This window comes from Anomaloglossus baeobatrachus, chromosome 5, assembly GCF_048569485.1.
Source record: "Anomaloglossus baeobatrachus isolate aAnoBae1 chromosome 5, aAnoBae1.hap1, whole genome shotgun sequence".
Taxonomy (NCBI): Eukaryota; Metazoa; Chordata; class Amphibia; order Anura; family Aromobatidae; genus Anomaloglossus; species Anomaloglossus baeobatrachus.
Genome location: NC_134357.1, coordinates 424,208,651 through 424,229,294, shown reverse-complemented (window position 1 = coordinate 424,229,294; position 20,644 = coordinate 424,208,651). Strand labels below are relative to the sequence as shown.

General features: G+C 43.8%; 1 protein-coding gene across 10 annotated transcripts in view; it reads left to right on the top strand.

Annotated features, from left to right (window-relative positions):
* LOC142311692 (microtubule-associated protein tau-like) overlaps nt 1-20,644 on the top strand; it is a 134,823-nt gene that overhangs the window by 104,107 nt on the left and 10,072 nt on the right. For 7 of the 10 annotated variants that reach the window (XM_075350312.1, XM_075350318.1, XM_075350311.1 and 4 more), the window contains 6 exons: nt 1,307-1,415; nt 7,740-7,784; nt 8,372-8,643; nt 8,920-9,012; nt 9,858-9,939; nt 12,369-12,481. In XM_075350312.1, coding sequence (XP_075206427.1) covers nt 1,307-1,415; nt 7,740-7,784; nt 8,372-8,643; nt 8,920-9,012; nt 9,858-9,939; nt 12,369-12,481 — 714 coding nt within the window. Of the gene's footprint in view, nt 1-1,306; nt 1,416-7,739; nt 7,785-8,371; nt 8,644-8,919; nt 9,013-9,857; nt 9,940-12,368; nt 12,482-19,884; nt 20,018-20,644 lie in introns of all 10 variants that reach the window. The other 3 variants (XM_075350320.1, XM_075350319.1, XM_075350317.1) reach the window with 3 other exon arrangements.

Sequence of the window (20,644 nt, the reverse complement as noted above, 5' to 3'; positions counted from 1 at the left end):
ATATTTTATCTGTGAAGGAAGACTTAGCAAGCATTTTGCCTGTCATTACTAATAGAGCGAGCTTCGTATGGCTCTTGGACTGCAGTAAGAATATGAGCCAACACTGCCGTGTTTATCCTAAAAAAGACACTGTCTTATATTATTTTTTTCCTCGAAAAATGCACTAGGGCTTATTTTTGTAGTAGGGCTTATTCCACCCCCCCACCCCAAAAAAAAGCAGACCCCCTCCACTGGAGAATCATGCTTACCAGACCCTGGACATCTGCGTGCTTCCTAGGTCCTCCTGCGGTCTTCGGCGAGCGCTTCCAGCAGATATGCTCCACGCGGTCCTCTCCTACTTCTGGCTGACACACTCACATACATCAGATTGCACACACACACTCATACACACATCAGATCGCACACACTCACCACATCCGGCGATACCGATTGCATCCGGCTGGCAGGGAAAATTGGGACGCAGTGCAATGGAGCACGAAGACCTGTGGTGGAACACATAGAGGACCTGCGATGTAACGCATCGATGCGTTCCACTTGAGGTCCATATACGTTCCACCGCAGGACCTCGTGCTCCACTGCACTATGTCCCAAGTTCCCATGCCGGCCAGAAGCAATCGGTGTCGCTGGATGTGGTGAGTGTGTGTGTGCGATCTGGTGTATGTGTTTGTGTGTGCGATCTGATGAGTGTGTGTGTATGTGCGGGGACTTCTGTCTTCTTTCTTCTCTCTTTTGGCGGTGTCTGCTTTCCATAATGAAGTGTCCTGTGGCATTCTTTAACTTTTTTAGCTGCATGGACACTTCATTATGGAACCGCGACTGGAGTTTATTTTCTGGGTAGAGTTTATATTTAAACCTTATGCCAAAAATGCTGAAAATTCCCGCTAGGGCTTATTTTCGGAGTAGGGCTTATTTTTGGAAAAAAACACGGTAGGACTCAAACCACAATAGATTTACGGTAGTTTGTGAACACTAACAGATTCACTTCTCTGTTATGTTTTTATGGTTGGTATGAACCATAGCCCTAGCTGCAAGATCAGCTTTCAGTCTACTTCTCTTTGGCACAACTACTATGCAGTTTTGAAATTCAGAAGACTTAATTGTTAATCCCGTTGTGCTCAGAATTTGAGTGGGCAGAAAAGTAAAAATTCTAAAAAGGAAAAAGAAATGCAAATATTTACAATGAAATGGCTGAATTGTAGCATATTGATAGGGAACAGTAGTGTCCAGTAAAGCCAGGCTGCGGAATAATCTCTAAAATATATAGATTATTGCCATTGATTGCTTTGTGTGTTACTTATAACACCAGGATGGACTTCACGATGGTGCAGGAGTTAAGCAACCACCTGTCCGCAGCCCGGCCAACACAACCAGAATCCCATCGAAGACTCCCACAGTCCCTAAGACTCCCCCTAATGGTAAGGCAACAAGTTCATATGTTTAGGAGAATCAGTATTCAGTAATATTTCCTTCTTCTGCATATAATAGTGATATTCTGCGTTGCTTATATTTATATCTGCTTTCACTAACTGGGTGAGATGGAGTGATTTGATTGAATGTGATCTGTATTCTGCTGACAGTCACGTAGGACAGTGGTGGGTAATGTTTCCTAAACTTACATGGGACATACAGTTAGGTCCAGAAATATTTGGACAGTGACACAAGTTTTGTTATTTTAGCTGTTTACAAAAACATGTTCAGAAATACAATTATATATATAATATGGGCTGAAAGTGCACACTCCCAGCTGCAATATGAGAGTTTTCACATCCAAATCGGAGAAAGGGTTTAGGAATCATAGCTCTGTAATGCATAGCCTCCTCTTTTTCAAGGGACCAAAAGTAATTGGACAAGGGACTCTAAGGGCTGCAATTAACTCTGAAAGCGTCTCCCTCGTTAACCTGTAATCAATGAAGTAGTTAAAAGGTCTGGGGTTGATTACAGGTGTGTGGTTTTGCATTTGGAAGCTGTTGCTGTGACCAGACAACATGCGGTCTAAGGAACTCTCAATTGAGGTGAAGCAGAACATCCTGAGGCTGAAAAAAAAGAAAAAATCCACCATAGAGATAGCAGACATGCTTGGAGTAGCAAAATCAACAGTCGGGTACATTCTGAGAAAAAAGGAATTGACTGGTGAGCTTGGGAACTCAAAAAGGCCTGGGCGTCCACGGATGACAACAGTGGTGGATGATCGCCGCATACTTTCTTTGGTGAAGAAGAATCTGTTCACAACATCAACTGAAGTCCAGAACACTCTCAGTGAAGTAGGTGTATCTGTCTCTAAGTCAACAGTAAAGAGAAGACTCCATGAAAGTAAATACAAAGGGTTCACATCTAGATGCAAACCATTCATCAATTCCAAAAATAGACAGGCCAGAGTTAAATTTGCTGAAAAACACCTCATGAAGCCAGCTCAGTTCTGGAAAAGTATTCTATGGACAGATAAGACCAAGATCAACCTGTACCAGAATGATGGGAAGAAAAAAGTTTGGAGAAGAAAGGGAATGGCACATGATCCAAGGCACACTACATCCTCTGTAAAACATGGTGGAGGCAACGTGATGGCATGGGCATGCATGGCTTTCAATGGCACTGGGTCACTTGTGTTTATTGATGACATAACAGCAGACAAGAGTAGCCGGATGAATTCTGAAGTGTACCGGGATATACTTTCAGCCCAGATTCAGCCAAATGCCGCAAAGTTGATCGGACGGCGCTTCATAGTACAGATGGACAATGACCCCAAGCATACAGCCAAAGCTACCCAGGAGTTCATGAGTGCAAAAAAGTGGAACATTCTGCAATGGCCAAGTCAATCACCAGATCTTAACCCAATTGAGCATGCATTTCACTTGCTCAAATCCAGACTTAAGACGGAAAGACCCACAAACAAGCAAGACCTGAAGGCTGCGGCTGTAAATGCCTGGCAAAGCATTAAGAAGGAGGAAACCCAGCGTTTGGTGATGTCCATGGGTTCCAGACTTAAGGCAGTGATTGCCTCCAAAGGATTCGCAACAAAATATTGAAAATAAAAATATTTTGTTTGGGTTTGGTTTATTTGTCCAATTACTTTTGACCTCCTAAAATGTGGAGTGTTTGTAAAGAAATGTGTACAATTCCTACAATTTCTATCAGATATTTTTGTTCAAACCTTCAAATTAAACGTTACAATCTGCACTTGAATTCTGTTGTTGAGGTTTCATTTCCAATCCAATGTGGTGGCATGCAGAGCCCAACTCGCGAAAATTGTGTCACTGTCCAAATATTTCTGGACCTAACTGTATAAGACTTGTATAATGTGCCAGTCACACAGATACGTGTAGTGCACCATGCCGGCGCACAGCCATCAGTGGCACCCATAGTATTAGATCAGGCCAGTTGTCCAGCATTATGTACATTGGATATTAAAAAGTCTACACACCCCTGTTAAAATACCAGGTTTTTGTATTGTAAAAAAAAAGTCATTTCAGAACTTTTTCCACCTTCAATGTCACCCATAATCTTTACTATTCAGTTAAAAAAATGAAGTGAAATCTTTTCAGGTGGACAAAAAATAAAATAATGTGGCTTCATTATCTATTTCTCACACCCTCAAACTAATACTTTGTTGAGGTACCCTGAGCATTTATTTCAGCACTCAGTCTTTTTGGGTAGGAGTCTATCAGTATGGCACGATTTGGTGGTATGCTTAGGTTCATTATGATGCTGAAAAGTGTCATTCAACTTAAAGAGTAACCGTCGTCTTAATTTTTAGTTCATAAATCAATAGTACACGTGAAAATAAGCAGCTTTGTAATATATATTATCAGACAAATTGGTTTCTTTCTCTGACAAAATTGATCAATTCTGAGACGAGTGAGGAACTATAGGCGGAGGAGCTATAGGCAGAGCTCCGGCCCTCCTATATCTTCTGTTTGCATAGAATCTCATCAGTAACAACTGCCATCTCCTATCTCAGCAATGGGAAAGTCTTCACTGAATACAGATTTCCCTCAGAATTGATAATTTTGATAATGACTGAGCAGTTCTGGCAAAGAAAAAAGCAAATTCATCTGATAAGATATGTTACAAAGTTCCTTATTTTTATGTGTCCTATTGATTTCTGAAATGAAAATTAAAATGACAGTTACACTTTAAGCTTCTTAGTAGAAGCCCCTGAAGGTTTTGTTACAAAAATAACTGATTTTTGGAACTGTTAATAATTCTTTCTACTTTGACTAAAGCTTCAGCTCTATGTGTTGAAAAACAGCCACAAAGTATAATGCAACTTCCACAATGCTTCACTGTGGGTATGGTGTTCTAGTAGTGATGCATTGTGTTGACGTTGTGCCATATCTTTTGGTATTATGGACAAAAAGTTCAACCTTGGCCTCATCAGACCAGAACATGTTTTCCCACCCCACCCTGACATGCCCCCTGGAAGAAGCTAGGTGCGAAATGTTCGTCGGGGTGGAGTGACACCAGAGCAGGAGCTCCGCACATAGATCTATACTATCATGGTATGATTGCTACTTTATGCTATGAGTAAATAACTTTGTATATAGCACTTATTAAATAAATAATACTATCCTATTGTTTACAGCAACAGGCCCGAGGTAGATACTTATATTTCTGAGGACCTTATTCAAATCAGCTGATTGCCTAATAGTATGATATATATTTGGGGCTATTCACTTAGCATTCGCATATTGATAAATACTAATTAGATTTATACACTTTATTTCTTTCCTGGGAATGTGAATTCTTTTCATACCTCTATTTTATAGTGCAATATATTTATTTGTATAGTGCAATATCTAGGTTGTTTGTCTGCTGCTATCCAATCAAAGTTTTTTCTATATTTTTTGACAATTTTTTTGTTATTGATTATTTAAAATATTTTTGTATTTTTTTGACAATCAGCATTAATCTATCAATAGGAATATTAAATTATATATCAAACTGTTCTTACAGCTATACTTGTTATATGGAGTCCCTCAGGAATGTCTCTGTTTTTTTTTTTTACAGGTTGTTTTTTAATTAATAAATGAAGCACTAACTTACTAAAGTAATACAAATTATTATATTTTAATCTTGCATGAATCTCTTTTTTCTTTTTTTTATTTTTCCATCTCCTTATTGGCTTGAATGGAAATGTTATATTTGATCGATGAAGTGTCATACACCTTATAATTAATTTTTGGACTAGGTTGTAATACAAATTCCTTCTTGTCTTTATAATTTTTTGAGGGACATTCAGTTAATTTCTACAGTGATCCATGGTATATATGATGCCTTAGAATGATTTTCTACCCTTCTCCTTACTAATAAATGTCAACAATGAGATCCCTTTGCTGTGTTGTAAGCTGTTTACGGCTCATGGCTTTTGCTGTAAAATGCAACTAAGAAAATGTCAGGAAAATCCTACTAAACTTTTTATGGATTTAATCAGAATCATTGTAGATGATGGCAGCTGTGCACTGACTATTTTGTAACCTGAATACAACCTCATAGGGTGTTTACACTTATTATTTTAGATTTTTGGGTTTTTTTATGCCTCAAAATGATTTCAATTTGTTTCTCAATTGAATTATACAGATTTGGGGGGATATTAAAGGTGGAAAAAGTTGCGAAATGATTCTTCTGTGGTTTGTTAACATGACAAAAATCTGGCATTTTAACAGCAGTGTGTAGACTTTTTACATCTACTCTATGTGCACCCGACAAGGACAGACACCTCATACCTTCCACTAATACTACAGGGTCTGGCCATATCCTGCAAGAAAGAAAAATACACAATGTATTAGATCAGACCTGGGCAAGGGGCGGCCCGCGGGCCACATCCGGCCCACCTACTCTCTGTCACCGGCCCGCCTGGTTCAGGGCGTCCTTGCTGGCCGGTCACTGATGAGGACAATCTGACCTGTTGTCCGGAGCTCCAGGCTCCGGGAGGCCTGTGGTCAGATTGCCCTCATCACACGCTGCGTGCCGGGTAGGAAACAGAGGACAGATCCTGCAGCTCCGCACAGTTAGTGCAGGCAGCGGAACGCAGGAATCTCTCCTCTGTTCCCTGCGGCAGCTTTTCTCTGTGACACACGCGCGCCCTGATATCGTCAGTACGGCGCGCGCGCGCGTCATTTGAAAAGTTCCCGCCCGGCAGCAGAAGACGCTGCAGCAGCCAGGGCCGCACGGAGAGAAGCAGCGGCTCCTAGAAATACAGCGTCAGCGCAGCCTGGGCATCTGAAAGAGAAGCCGCTCAGCGGGGGAAGCGTACGGAGGAGCCTGAGGAGGGGACAATAAGAAGACAGGTCAGTGGTTACTAGTAACCTGCGGGGGCAATGGGGGGGGGTAACTGTTGACAAATATTTGGGGTGTAGGGGTGCAGTATATGGGAATGTAGTTTTACAGGTGTGGTATATGATGGGGGGGTGTAGTGGTGTACTATATAGTGGTGTTGTATAATACAGGTGTAAATAGGGGTGTAGGGGTGTAGTATAATACAGGTGTAAATAGGGGTGTAGTGGTGTAGTATAATACAGGTGTATATAGTGGTGTAGTATAATACAGGTGTATATAGTGGTGTAGTATAATACAGGTGTATATAGGGGTGTAGTGGTGTATAATACAGGTGTATATAGGGGTGTAGTGGTGTAGTATAATACAGGTGTATATAGGGGTGTAGTGGTGTAGTATAATACAGGTGTATATAGGGGTGTAGGGGTGTAGTATAATACAGGTGTATATAGGGGTGTAGTGATGTAGTATAATACAGGTGTATATAGGGGTGTAGTGGTGTAATATAATACAGGTGTATATAGGGGTGTAGTATAATACAGGTGTATATAGGGGTGTAGTGGTGTAGTATAATACAGGTGTATATAGGGGTGTAGTGGTGTAGTATAATACAGGTGTGTGTAGGGGTGTAGTATAATACAGGTGTATATAGGGGTGTAGTGGTGTAGTATAATACAAGGTGTTTATAGGGGTGTAGTGGTGTAGTATAATACAGGTGTATGTAGTGGTGTAGTATAATACGGGTGTATATAGTGGTGTAGGGGTGTAGTATAATACAGGTGTAAATAGGGGTGTAGTATAATACAGGTGTATATAGTGGTGTAGGGGTGTAGTATAATACAGGTGTATATAGGGGTGTAGTATAATACAGGTGTATATAGGGGTGTAGGGGTGTAGTATAATACAGGTGTAAATAGGGGTGTAGTGGTGTAGTATAATACAGGTGTATATAGGGGTGTAGGGGTGTAGTATAATACAGGTGTATAAAGGGGTGTAGTGGTGCAGTATAATTCAGGTGTATATAGGGGTGTAGTGATGTAGTATATAGTGGTATAGTATATAGAGGTGTAGTTTATTACAGGTGTAGTGTATAGGGATGTATATTACAGGTGTAGTATGTGGCGGGTGTGGTGATGTAGTATATGGGGATTGTGTGTGTATGTATGTATGTATACATTGTGTGTATGTGTATATATATTATATACACACACAGTATATATGCGTGTGTGTGTGTGTGTATATATATATATATATATATATATATATATATATATATATATATATATATATATATATATATATATATATATATATAGTAGAACCGAGTTAATTATATTAGTCCGGCCCTCTAAAACCATCCCAACTTCTCATGCGGCCCCATGGGAAAATTAATAAATTAATTGCCCACCCCTGTATTAGATGATATTTGGCCAATATTACTCAGATTAATAGAAATGTTTCTTTCCCAGCAGTGAGAAGGGAGCAGAAGAAGTCTATAAGCAAAGGTGATAGAGGTAAGAGGACGGTGATTTGTATTTAGGGCTCGCTCACATTAGCATTTAAATCAGAAAAGTGCAATGCAAGAAAATCATGTGAGACTCTGCTCACGCTCGGAGCAGTGTTTGAGACGAGTGTTATTAACATATCACATCGGATGTTATACACTAGTGTGACCACGGACTTAATCAAATGCTATGCTGTAGAAACCAGCAGATCATGCCCATTTTCCCAGGAGACATAGTAGGTCTTTCAAACACTTTCTTCAAAAGTCCCCTCAGGTTCACCACTCTCTCCTAGTCAGTGACAGTATCTAGTCCCATATGTTCGGCGCTAGTTGTCAATAGTTCTGTGGGTTTTTGTATTCTGTCCCAACTCTGCTCCAGTCCCTTGCACTGTCTCCCCCAACATGCCGATAACACTGCTGATCCTGCTAGGACAGCCCACTTTTGGGAAGAGTTTATATAAACCCCATCCCATTTTGACCCACATGTCTTGGGAAAAGTAGGGACAGTTAGAACTATGAAAGTGCAAATGTGTGCCCTGTTCAACACCACTTATTTCATTTCTTAACAATTACCGACCTAAAACTTTTGTTTTTTAGCAGATTCTCCAAAATCTGGTGAAAAAAGTGGCTACAGCAGTCCTGGATCACCCAGTACACCAACAAACCGTTCCCGTACACCCTCATCAAATATGCCGCCTAACCGAGAACCCAAAAAGGTCGCTGTTGTGCGTACACCACCCAAATCCCCTGCTTCAGTCAAGAGCCGTCTTCAGCCGCTTCCTAACCCGGTGGCACTGCCAGACCTGAAAAATATAAAATCTAAGATTGGTTCCATTGACAACATTCGGCACCAGCCAGGAGGTGGCAAGGTATCTGGGTCTTATTAGATGTATGCTAATCAAAGTAGAAGGAAGCGGGCTGTGTGGAGGTTTGGTAGGGCATGAGGGTGGAGGTAGGACTGTACAGGGTGCACAGGAGAATTCTTTAAAAATCCAATGAGCCAATGATTTTCACCTATTCCACGCTTCCCAGTGCCACATCTGTAATTACATCTCATCTGCATATAACTGAATTCTTCATCTGAAGTCTTCTGTTCATTCTCCTGGTAAATGTAATCGCTGACCCTCTTTTTGTTCTTCCCGCAGGTGCAGATTGTCCATAAGAAAGTGGACCTGAGCAATGTCCAGTCTAAGTGTGGATCCAAGGACAACTTGAAGCATATGCCTGGTGGAGGCGCAGTGAGTGACGTCCTCTGTTTGCAAAGACCCTACCACCCAAAACTGAACACACCCAAATACAAGAACCTACAACACAGAGAACCACACATGCTTGACCTTCATTCATCCATTGTAGTTCCTCAAACCACGCAGTGTAGACTATGTTCACACTCTGCTGGAACTATCCCAGAAACAAGAACTATTACATAATTCTGGTGTCTTTTAACATCATCCACTATGGATTGAGAAATACACTGCCCTATTAAAGTGAACATGACCACAGATTTCACAGATCTAAACTACTGTCACCACCTTCTGCATTTCTTATGGTCGGTCTACACTGCGTTTGTGCCCACTTTCAGAGGTACCTGCCCTATAGTGGTCACAGTCTGGTTGGATGATCCTAACGTACCCATTCCTTACAGTCCTGTGGCCATGCATACCTGCATCATTGAACTTTACTCATCGCTCTTGCTATAAATTTTTCCCTGGTAGTCAGCACTGAACAGTTCTAAAATGAACCAAGTGTAAGCCTGCAAACCCAATCCCTCTACCTTTGATTGATGGGTTGTGATAGCAGGCTCACAGCAAGCACCGAGGTTTGTCTGTACCCTCCCATTGGACCGCTCAATGCTTATTACCAGGTAGGGAGTTTTGGAGAGCCATGTCTAAAGTTGATTTGCCAGTATGCCAGACTGTAGGGAATGGATCCTAATGAAGGGACGCAATTTCCTGTACATACGTTTCACTTGCTTCTTTCTCAAAATGACTTAATTCCCTGATGTGCTTTTCAGTCATGTCTTTGTGCCCCTGAATCCTAACCTCTAAGCTCTACTGCCGCCTCTGACATGGTCTCCACTCTACAGGTGCTGATAACACACAAGCCAGTTGATCTCAAACATGTGACTTCCAAGTGTGGATCCATGTCAAACATCCACCATAAGCCAGGTAAGTCCGCCTGTTTTTGCAGAATGAATTGTACTTTTGAATGTCGCCATTAATTTTATCATGATGCACTGGAAAGCTGGAAAAAATTCCAAGTGCATTGAAACAGTTCAATTTCACAATAGTTAATTTTTTTTTTTTTTTTTTAATTTACCATGTTCTCTATATGGTAAAACTGACTTGGCAATGTGATTCTCCAGGTCAGTACAATTGCAAAGATACCAAGCATGCATAGTTTGTTTCTTTTATTTAAAGAGAATCTGTCGCCAGGTTTTTGCTCCCCCATCTGAGAGCAGCATAATGTAGAGACAGAGACCCTGATTCCAGTGATCTGCCACTTACTGAGCTTTTTGCTGTCATTTTGGTAAAATCAATGTTTTCTCTGCTGCAGGTCTAGCAGTTGTACAGAACTCATGAATATGCTGGACTACCTGGCAGTACGTCAAGTAGTCCTCGAGTGATAATCTATTGCTGATTAATTAAATGATTTTATCATTTTATCAAAATTATACTAAGCAGCCCAGTAAGTGCCACACCGCTGGAATCAGGATCTCTGTCTCTACATTATGCTGCTCTCAGATGAGGTAGCAAAAACCTGGTAACAGATTCCCTTTAACTACTTGTATGAAAAAAAATGTTGCTTGTTTCAATTTTCGGGACCAGTGGCTGAGGACTTATTTCTTGTGCCCTGAGCTGACGTTTTTACTGATATCATTTTGGGGCAGATACGATGTTTTGACCACCTCCTATTACATTTTATTACAACGTTGAAAGGGCCAAAAAAATGTAATTCTGGCTTCTTGATTTTTTTTTTCGTTGTGTTGCTTAGCTGATGAAATCAGACATTATATGACGGAAAAGATATGTACGCGGTATGCGAGCCCGCATCAAATTCAGGGAGCTGGCATATGACGTACCAGGATGTCATTTGTTGGTAAGGGGATAAAGGGCATCTGCCAGCACAAAATGACTTCTCAAAACAAGCTCTGTGCACCCCTGGTTCAGTGCAATTTCCCACTGTCAATCAAGGATTGAATGAACTGTCAGTCATGGATGAGAGGGGCTGAGGTAGATAGAAAATAAGCAAGTGCACTGTGCACTGAACTGTTTGAGCACATGAAGGGTGCACAGAGCTTTTTGTGAAGGCAGACTCCATTTAAGGCCCCCTTCACACGTGCATGTATATCACATATGTGTTATGCGTTCCGTATTTCATGTCTGTGTTGCGTTTTTAACGTCCGTTTTCTGGCTCAGTGTGTGATGCGTGTGTCATCCGTATGTCCGTATGAAATGTGCGTGTGTCCGTGTTTGTAGTCCTTATTCCATCCGTATGCCATCCGTTTTTCTAGTACGTGTAGCTGGAAAACGTCATGTAATGAATGGGATAATATGTTGCTGGTGTGTTCAATTCACTCACCCTCACTGTGTCCTGCAAGATAAATGCGATTTCCTAGGGACCTTTTCTAATCACATGCACCTGTTCCAAAACGATACAATCATTGCCATATTTGCAAAAAAACGGACACGGATCATACGGAGATGCATCCGTGTCACGTACGTGTGCTCACGGACCCATTGAGTTTAATGGGTGCGTGTGTGCGTGTTCCTTGAGAAAAACGGACATGCTTCTGTGTTTAACGCACAAACAAACTTATCACGCACACAGACACACGCCCCGTATGGAAAAACGAATGTGTAACTCAGTACATTGATTAACATTTGAGTACGTGTGCCCATGTCTCCAGTACGTGCAGGAACGGACCTAAGGCTATGTGCGCACGTTGCGCAAATACATGCAGTTACGCTGCGCTTTGTAGCGCAGCGTAACTGCATGCGTCCTGCGTCCCCTGCGTAAAAAGAAGTGACATGTCACTTCTTTCCTGCGCTCTGCCGGCAGCTCCTGCTCTGTCTATGGCAGGAGCTGCAGGCAGAGCGCATGGAATCGGCTTCACTACGGACATTTTCTGCAGCGATTAGAAGCGCACATGTGCTCTTCAGATCGCTGCAGAAATTTCTGCAGTGAACTGTACGCAACGTGCGCACATAGCCTAACACGTACCGCAGGCACGTGCGTATGAAGGGGGCCTAACGGGAATCTATTAGCAGGTTTTTGCTATATAATCTGAGGACAGCAGGATTAGGCTGTATGCTGTTGTTTACTTAAAATGAAGATTTTATCACCAGGAGATTATCACTGCTCAGACTACAGGTCTTCTGAGCAGTTGCCCGACCACACCTCCTCCTCTGATGAGCAGATCACTGTCAATAGACAATGTATACAGAGAGCTGTGGTGTGGGCGGGGTTAGCTTTCTGAGCTCTGCTACGCCTAAGAACTCTGGTTGTGTTGTAGCCAGGGTCTGATTCACGCATGAATGTCATGATAATACATATTGCATTTACCCATCCAACGGCTTTTCTCCTTCTGACACAGGTGGAGGAAACATAGAAGTGAAATCTGAAAAACTGGACTTTAAAGAAAAGGGTTCATCCAAGATTGGCTCACTGGACAATGTCACTCACACACCCGGCGGAGGAAACAAGAAGGTACAGCATATCACCTTCATACTGCTTACCAGGAAACCTGGGTAGTAGAGGGATGTCCATACCAGGCTCTTTGTGTCTACTGTCCACTCTCAGCTGCCCCCTGTACAGACAGGTATGCCTGCTATGGGGCTCAATTACAACCACTAACCTAGGTGTTTACCCCAAATCTGACCCATTCTGCTGTGTGCATTAACGCCTTAGCAGACTACTGCCCCCAATATTGTGCTGTGGGAGTAGGCTCACAATTTATTCCCAGATCTCTTACAGTATATTGCCGTGGATGGTGTACGCAGTGACCCGTCACTGGCTGGAGAGACAGGTATGGACACATCCTGCTGCTGCCCAAGTTTCTGCACTGTGCGACTAACCCTTCTTCAGGCGCTGATACTTCTTACAAGCGTTTCCTTCTAGATTTGTGGAGCAGGCTCTGCCGTTGTGAGTACAGGCTGTGGTTCTGCTCCACACCGCTCTCACTCTGCTTTAACCACAGATCCTCTCGTTGGGTCTTGTTCCACCTATTCTTAATATTGATCAGCCGGGTGTGCGCTGTGCACTCGACTGCACACAACAAATTCCTAGCATTTTCTCTGGAGAACATTTCCTAAGTTTTTGCTTCACTTTTTACACCTTTGAACACGTCCTGCAAGATGACGTCTGCTGCCTGCGCCTGTGACCTCTGCGGCACCTCTCTTGGGTCTCCCATTCTTTAGCCCCTGTTACTGACTGTTGCCTTTCTCTCTCACAAACCTATGCCTCTCCTGCAAACTACTGGGGCAAACATTGCTTTTTACATGAACAAGCTGAACATGAACATTGCCTAAGGACATAAATAATTGTAAGATCAGAGAAGATTCAGCAGATCAGATCTGATTGGTCAGCAGGATTGTGGACTGACTGTGTGATAGCACATTATTTTGGGTCAGTTCAAGTTTTTTTTTTTTTTTTAAATCAGGTTCATTTTTATTTAACATCAAAATTATACAACACATAAAATAATTCCCTCCATAGAAATATCACAGAAAGGGAAAAAACCTTTAGTCAATAAGAAAAACCACACAAATAACATAATAAACAATGCACCCGCAGTCCACGTCTCATTTCAATATGGGTCTCAAAGTGCATATTATTTCCCAATATATTCTCCATAGTATAGCTTACCCAGCATCATTATGACATTATATATATATATATACACATATACATACACGCACGCACGCACGCACACACATATACATGCACACACATATACATGCACACACATATACATGCACACACATATACATACACACACATTCCAGCAGTACGCATATCACCCTATTTGAGGAAATTTGTTAACCGGTCAGAAGGAGAAGGACCTGGTCGCTCGCACTGTCCTGCAGTAACGCCGAGGAGGGAAGGCCTGGGGTATCCAACCATGCCCCCCAGATCTTATAGAACTTTTTCAATGCATTTCTTTTAAGGTATACTCCTCTCTCCAGTCGAAGTATAGCGTTTACTCTTTCCCTAAAATCCCCGATGACCGGAGGCGCTGGGTCCAACCAGTGGTAGGCCAACAGTTTCCTAGCCTGGTACAAGAGACGTGTAATACCGACCATTACCGGCGAACTCAAGTCCACCCCCCCCTCCAGTAGACCCAGGATACATATAATAGGTCTTGGCTGTAGACGGATATTGAAAACTTGTCTAACCAAATCTAGTACTGCCCTCCAGTAATCTTCAATGTTCCCACAGGACCACATCATATGCATCAGATTCGCACCTTCCTGTCCGCACCTAGGACACAGATCATCCATCCTAACTCCCATCTTATGCAATAGACTAGGTGTCCTATATACTCTATGTAACAGGAATAGCTGTGACAGTCGTTGGCCTTCAGATACAGCAAGGCTTGGAGTCTGAGACAGGACCTCACCCCACTGTTCCTCTGTCATAGGGCCTAGGTCCCTCTCCCACTTCTCTCTAGCCTGCAAAGGGAATTTGTCGAGGTGTCTAGATAGCATCACTGTATACAACCTAGAAATAATACCATAGGAGCGATCAGATGTCAACAATTCAGTAAGAGTGTGATTCCGCTCTATCCTAATGTCCATACGACGTGTCTGTGTCTCATAGGCATGACGGAGCTGCAGGTATTGGTAAAAGGAACTGTGCGGTATCCCAAACTCAGCTTGAAGCTGGTCAAATCTTTTAAGTATATTATTCTGAAGAATCTGAGACACCTGATGCACCCCCCTGCTCACCCACATTCTCCAACCCGGGAGTCTCTGCAGCTCCGCCAGTCCACGATTATGCCATAAGGGCCAGTACTCAGTCATTCCTGATATTCCCAGCAACTGCTTCCCTCTATCCCACACCTTGTACATCAATGATAATGTTGGATATAATGTTCCTCCTCTGGGTGAGTATCCTGCATCCAAAAAAGCCACTGGGTGTCCCCATTCTGCAAGGCCCCTCACCAATTTGCCACCAGCGTCATATGCCTCATCCTTTCCCCACCCCCTGAAGTGCTGCATCTGTGCCGCAACATAATAAACCCACGGGTTGGGGACTGCCAGACCCCCATCCTCCTTCCCTCTCTGCAGGGTCTCAAGGCGGATTCTAGCCTGCTGCTTTTGCCACAAGAGTTCCCGAAACAAAGTGTTGATTTTACGGAAAAATTTCCAGTGGATCCATATTGGGGCGTTGTGGAGAAGATACAGAAGTTTGGGCATCAGTACCATTTTTAGTAGATTAGCACGGCCAATAAGGGACAGTGGGAGTCGACACCAGGCATCTATCTTGTTCCTAAACTGAGCCAACACTGGTTCCAGATTTTGAGAGTAGTAATCACGCGGTCGGGCACTAACCACAATCCCCAGGTATTTAAATTTATCCACCGTCGGAATTGGCAGCCCCAGAGTACTAAAATTAGATGGGAGTGGATCTATAGGGAGCAGGGCCGATTTCTTCCAGTTTATTAGGAGTCCCGAGCGCCTACCAAATTCTATAATAATATTTATTGCTGGGCCCACCGATGTCCCCACCTCCCTGAGATACAGCAACAAATCGTCCGCATAGAGGGAAACCTTATGCTCCAGACCGCCTATCTCAAACCCCTTTACGCCAGCGGATGCACGAAGCATAGCCGCCAATGGCTCAATTGCCGCTGCAAATAGTAATGGAGACAGAGGACAGCCCTGTCTCGTGCCCCTGGCCAAATTAAAAGACGAGGAGGTACAACGATTAACTCGAATCCTGGCCCGCGGAGAGGCATATAACAATTTGACCCAGCCAATAAATCTGGAGCCAAGACCCAATTTCTCCAAAACTACCCATAGGAAATTCCATTCAATACTGTCAAAGGCTTTGGCTGCATCTAATGACAGGACTGCTCTCTCCTTGTTTCTCCCCTCAGAACTTAGCTGTATCCCCAGGAATAAACGTCGCAAATTAATGGAAGTAGATTTATTGGGGATGAATCCAGTCTGATCCTCGTGGATCACTGACGTGATCACCCGGGACAATCTGTTAGCTAGAATTTTAGCAATTAATTTAATATCTAATGTAAGCAGCGAGATTGGGCGATAGGAGTCAGGCGCGGTCGGATCTTTCCCGGGTTTTAAAATCAGAACAATAATAGCCTCCCTCATGGATACAGGGAGGGACCCCTTCTCCTCAGAATCTCTGAACACATCCAAGAGTCTTGGCAGCAGCAGATGGGTATATAATTTGTAGAATTCACCCGGGAGTCCGTCCGCACCTGGGGCCTTTTCATTTTGGATTTGACCGAGCGCCTCCTCCAGCTCCTCCAGGTCTATATCTCTATTCAGGGATTCTCTCTCACTATCTGACAGACTGGGGAGAGTGATCTCCTCCACAAAGTCCCGCAGTTCCTCATCCCCATAATGCGATTTAGAGGAGTATAATTGGGTGTAATACTGTTGCATGACTTCCACAATCCTCCCGCTGTCCCTCACCTCCTCTCCAGTGTCAAGTTTCAATTTGGTGATATAGGTCAATCCCTCCTGCGCCCTAGCAATTGTAGCCAAGAGATGTCCCACACTCTCCCCCTCCGTAAAGTACCGCTGCTTAAGGAAAAAGCGTTTGTTAGTGGCCAAGGAAGTGATATGGTCTCTCAGAGCTCTCTGTGCCCTCTCTAAGTCCCGCTTGGCATCATCTGTAGGGTTAGATATAAGAAGTCGTTCTGCATCACCTAAAGTGTCCGTCAGATACTTAGTGCGCTCTCTTGTTTTCGCCTTTCGGGTGCAAATTTCCCTAATATATGTCCCACGAACATACGCCTTCATTGCGTCCCACACTATATGTTTAGATGCCGTACCGTCATTTATCACAAAATATTCCCGTATAGTGTCAGTCAGAGTGCCCCCTATCAGTTGTATCCAAAAAGGGTTGAGCCGCCAAGGTATCCCCGCCAGCCGGTCTGGGTCCCCAAGCCTTAGACGGACCTGTAGTGGGGAGTGGTCAGACACCCCCCTGGCCAGGTACGTGACTGAAGCTACACAAGGCAGCAGCTGAGCATTTCCAATGGCCAGGTCAATCCGGGACAGTGAATGATGAGAACTAGAATAGCATGAATACTGCCGGACCTGCGGGTTTCTAATACGCCAAATATCTACATATCCCACCTCCTCCATCAGTCTAGCAAGGGATGTAGCTGCCGCCGCCTGTGAGATATTCCCTGTATGTAACTTATCCCAATACGGGTGCAAGTAATTATTATAGTCTCCTACTAATAGGGTGGGGACCTCAGGGAGGGAAGCAACAAAATTGAGGATACGTTTCAATGGTTCCCCTGTGTATGGCGGCGGAATATAAATTGCAACTAGAACACAGCGCACATTATGAAGGACACAGTAAAGACATACAAATCTACCCTCCTGATCCACAGAAGCTTTAAGACACTCAAACGGCACTGTCCTGTGTATCAGGACACTCACCCCCCTGGAATGTGTGGTATATACAGAGTGGTACTCATGGGCTATCCATTTTTTGTGGAGCAAGTGGAGCCGCTCCTTCACCAAGTGCGTTTCTGATAAGAATATTATGTCTGGCTTAAGCTGCTGTAGAAACAGAAAAACTGCACATCTTTTAGTGGCTTCACCCAATCCTCGCACATTCCAGGCCACTATATTAACCTCCTTCGCCATAAGGGTGAGTGCACATATGTAACAGCAGGGGGCAGCAAGCGGGGACCCCCGGACCCATCTGCAGCAGTTCCCATAGATGAGCATAGACCAAACAGGTGCATAAAACAAAAAGGTCAAACAACATAAAAACATACACAGTAAACCAGGACATTCCTCTCAAACAGAGGGAAGTGGGGCTAAACATAACCGTAAGAGCACATAACGGTTTAAATTCCTGAACAGTCATCAACTGCATAGTAACCTATCTGGGTGGCTCCTGCCAACCGTCCATAAGTGTTCCAGCCGGGAAACATAGCAAGGTCACCTCAGCAAGTCCAACAGCAAGGAATCCGCAATAATCCTCAGCGGTGATTTCTGCGCAGTCCTTTTTCATTGGTATCGAGCCATGCGGCTGCATCCTTTGGAGTGTCAAAAAACTTTGTCCCACCATCCGCCACCACTCGCAGCCTGGTAGGGTATAGCATTGAGTAAGAGATCTGCAGCTGCCTCAGGCGTTTTTTGACATCAATAAATTGCGCTCTCCTCTGCTGGATTTCAGTGGAAAAATCCGGGTACAGTGAGACCTTATGGCCGTCAATAGCCAGATCCTTAATCTCCCGAGCTCTGCGGAGCGCAGTGTCCCTGTCCCTGAAGTGCAGTAGCTTGAGGAGGATAGGACGAGGGGGTGCCCCTGGTGGTGGGGGTCTAGTGGGGACCCTATGTGCCCGCTCAATAGTGAAGAAAGGAGAAAACAGATCCATACCCAAAGTCTTGGGGAGCCACATTTCAAAAAAAGCTACTGGATTATTGCCTTCTGCCTTTTCTGGGACCCCGACCAGTCGGAGATTGCTTCTGCGGGATCTGTTTTCTAGATCGTCCACCTTAGCCCTAAGCAATGAGATATTGTGGATTGCTCTGCCAAGGTCCCGAGTCAGAGGGGGAAGCTTATCCTCTGTGGCACTGACCCGGTCTTCCAGGGCCCCCACCCGTACATTGACCCCCTGCAACTCGTGCCTGATAGATGAAATGTCCATTTTAATTCCTCCCATCTGTATGTTCAAAGTGGCTAGCATATTGTTGCAGGTGTTTACTGCTGCAAGCACATCACTGAGGGTGGGCTCTGCTCTCCCAGGATCTGTGTTTTCATCTGCAGCTCTAAGGTTGTCCCCCTTCTCCACATTACTGGCAGCAGCCAACATACTCACAGCTCCCTGCTGCTCTTCCTCCTCCATCAGTTCTTGTCCTGGGATCTGTAGCTCCTGCACGCTGAGGTCACACTGCTTAACAGCTCCAGGTATCTCAGGCTGATCTCGTGCAAACTTGCTGAGGCGAGCTATTGCATCAGACGCCCTGCCCCCACCTGAAGCTCCAGCGTCCATGAGTGTGGCCTGTGTCCCGCGCTTCTTATCAGCCCGAGTTCTGGTCATATCACTCAGGTCTTTGAAGCCCCCTCAGTCTAGGAGAGGTCACCACTCCAGGAAAGCAGTAAAACAAACTTTAACCCCAGCTGGACAGGATTATACAGGAGTTTTTTGCAGGAGCTCTGGCTACACAAGTCTTCCTCACATGCTGCTCAGGCCACGCCCCCCCAGTTCAAGTTTATGGTCTGTTTTAGGGATCTTTTGGCCTCCTGGATGGCAAGGGGTACACAGAGCACTCATCTGCAGTCACCACTAGGGGGAGCATAATAGCTTACTCTATGGGACCTACACATTGAGTCATTTATAGAGGAGTCTTTATACTCCCCCTAGTGGTTACTGCAAGCAGCTACAATTAGGGATAGAAGGGATTTGGAGCTCTAACCCCATATAAACATGGAATTAATCAGCACAAGACCTAATAACAACATGCGATTAAATTGTAGATAATATCAACAGCCATTGGATTCACTATATTGAGGTAAATCTTTACGTGGCAAACAGTGTGGTGTTCTGCTGATCCACAGCTGTAGATCTGATCTGTGGACTGCTCGGTATGGACATGTATGGCAAAGGCCTGAGGACCGTGTGGTTGTGTTCACATTTGTGTATATTCACTGTGCTGCATATTCACATCCCAGGAGGTCTGGGCTCTTTGGGATCATAAACAGGATATGGCCATCACAGCTGCCTACAGCATTCCTTCAAATCTCTCATGTCCCTTTCTTGCTGATTTCCACACTTAACCCTTTACTTTCACTTCACTTCGCATGGCATACTGCTCCTATTCCTCCTCTTCTTATATACATGTAATCAGTCCTCACCTCATCCTTCCCCAAAATCATCTTATCACCTTCAGAGAGAGAAAGGGAACGACGAAAAGTCAGGGGGAAGTGATTCCCCTACAAATGGGCTCTACCTGGGCCTTCCTCCTCCTCCCCCGCCAGAAGAACTGGAGATGCCCGATTTATTGCGTGAAGAGCTGAAAAGCGGTAAGTACCATGTAGCAGAGAGGGGTTTACATGTGTCTCTGCCAAATATTTGCACATATAATGAGACAATGATTCAATAAAGTTAATATTGAAGTGAAATATTGGTCTACATCATATATGTAAGAGGCCTGATACATGATATCTGAATGCATATATGTCCATCAACAGTTTGCTGAGTATACCGGAGCAGTCGCAACAGAAATGGCAAACGTGAAAAGAGCCGTGTGTAGTTCCATGATGGATGCTGGAGTTGCCTCCATTTACATGTACTAGTCTGACAACCACATGCAATGATATGTCATCATGTGCACTAGCACATAGGGTAAAATTGGGACGGGTACAGTCCATTCTCCACACTGACCAAATATACACTACTCAAAAAAAGTTAGTGATAAATGGCTTTAGGGTGAACTTTATGGAAAACTTAAAATGTTCATGCTACAGTGATATTTTATAATGATTGTAAGGCATTTACGTGGAAGCCTGCAATGATGATTTGCACACTTCAAACACTTTATTAAAACAAAAGCTGACAACAGTGATGGTGTCAGTGTCTCATGGTGTCATTGTCTCAATAACTTGTCATGGGGCCTTGAGCAGCAATTCAATTACAGCTGACAACGACAT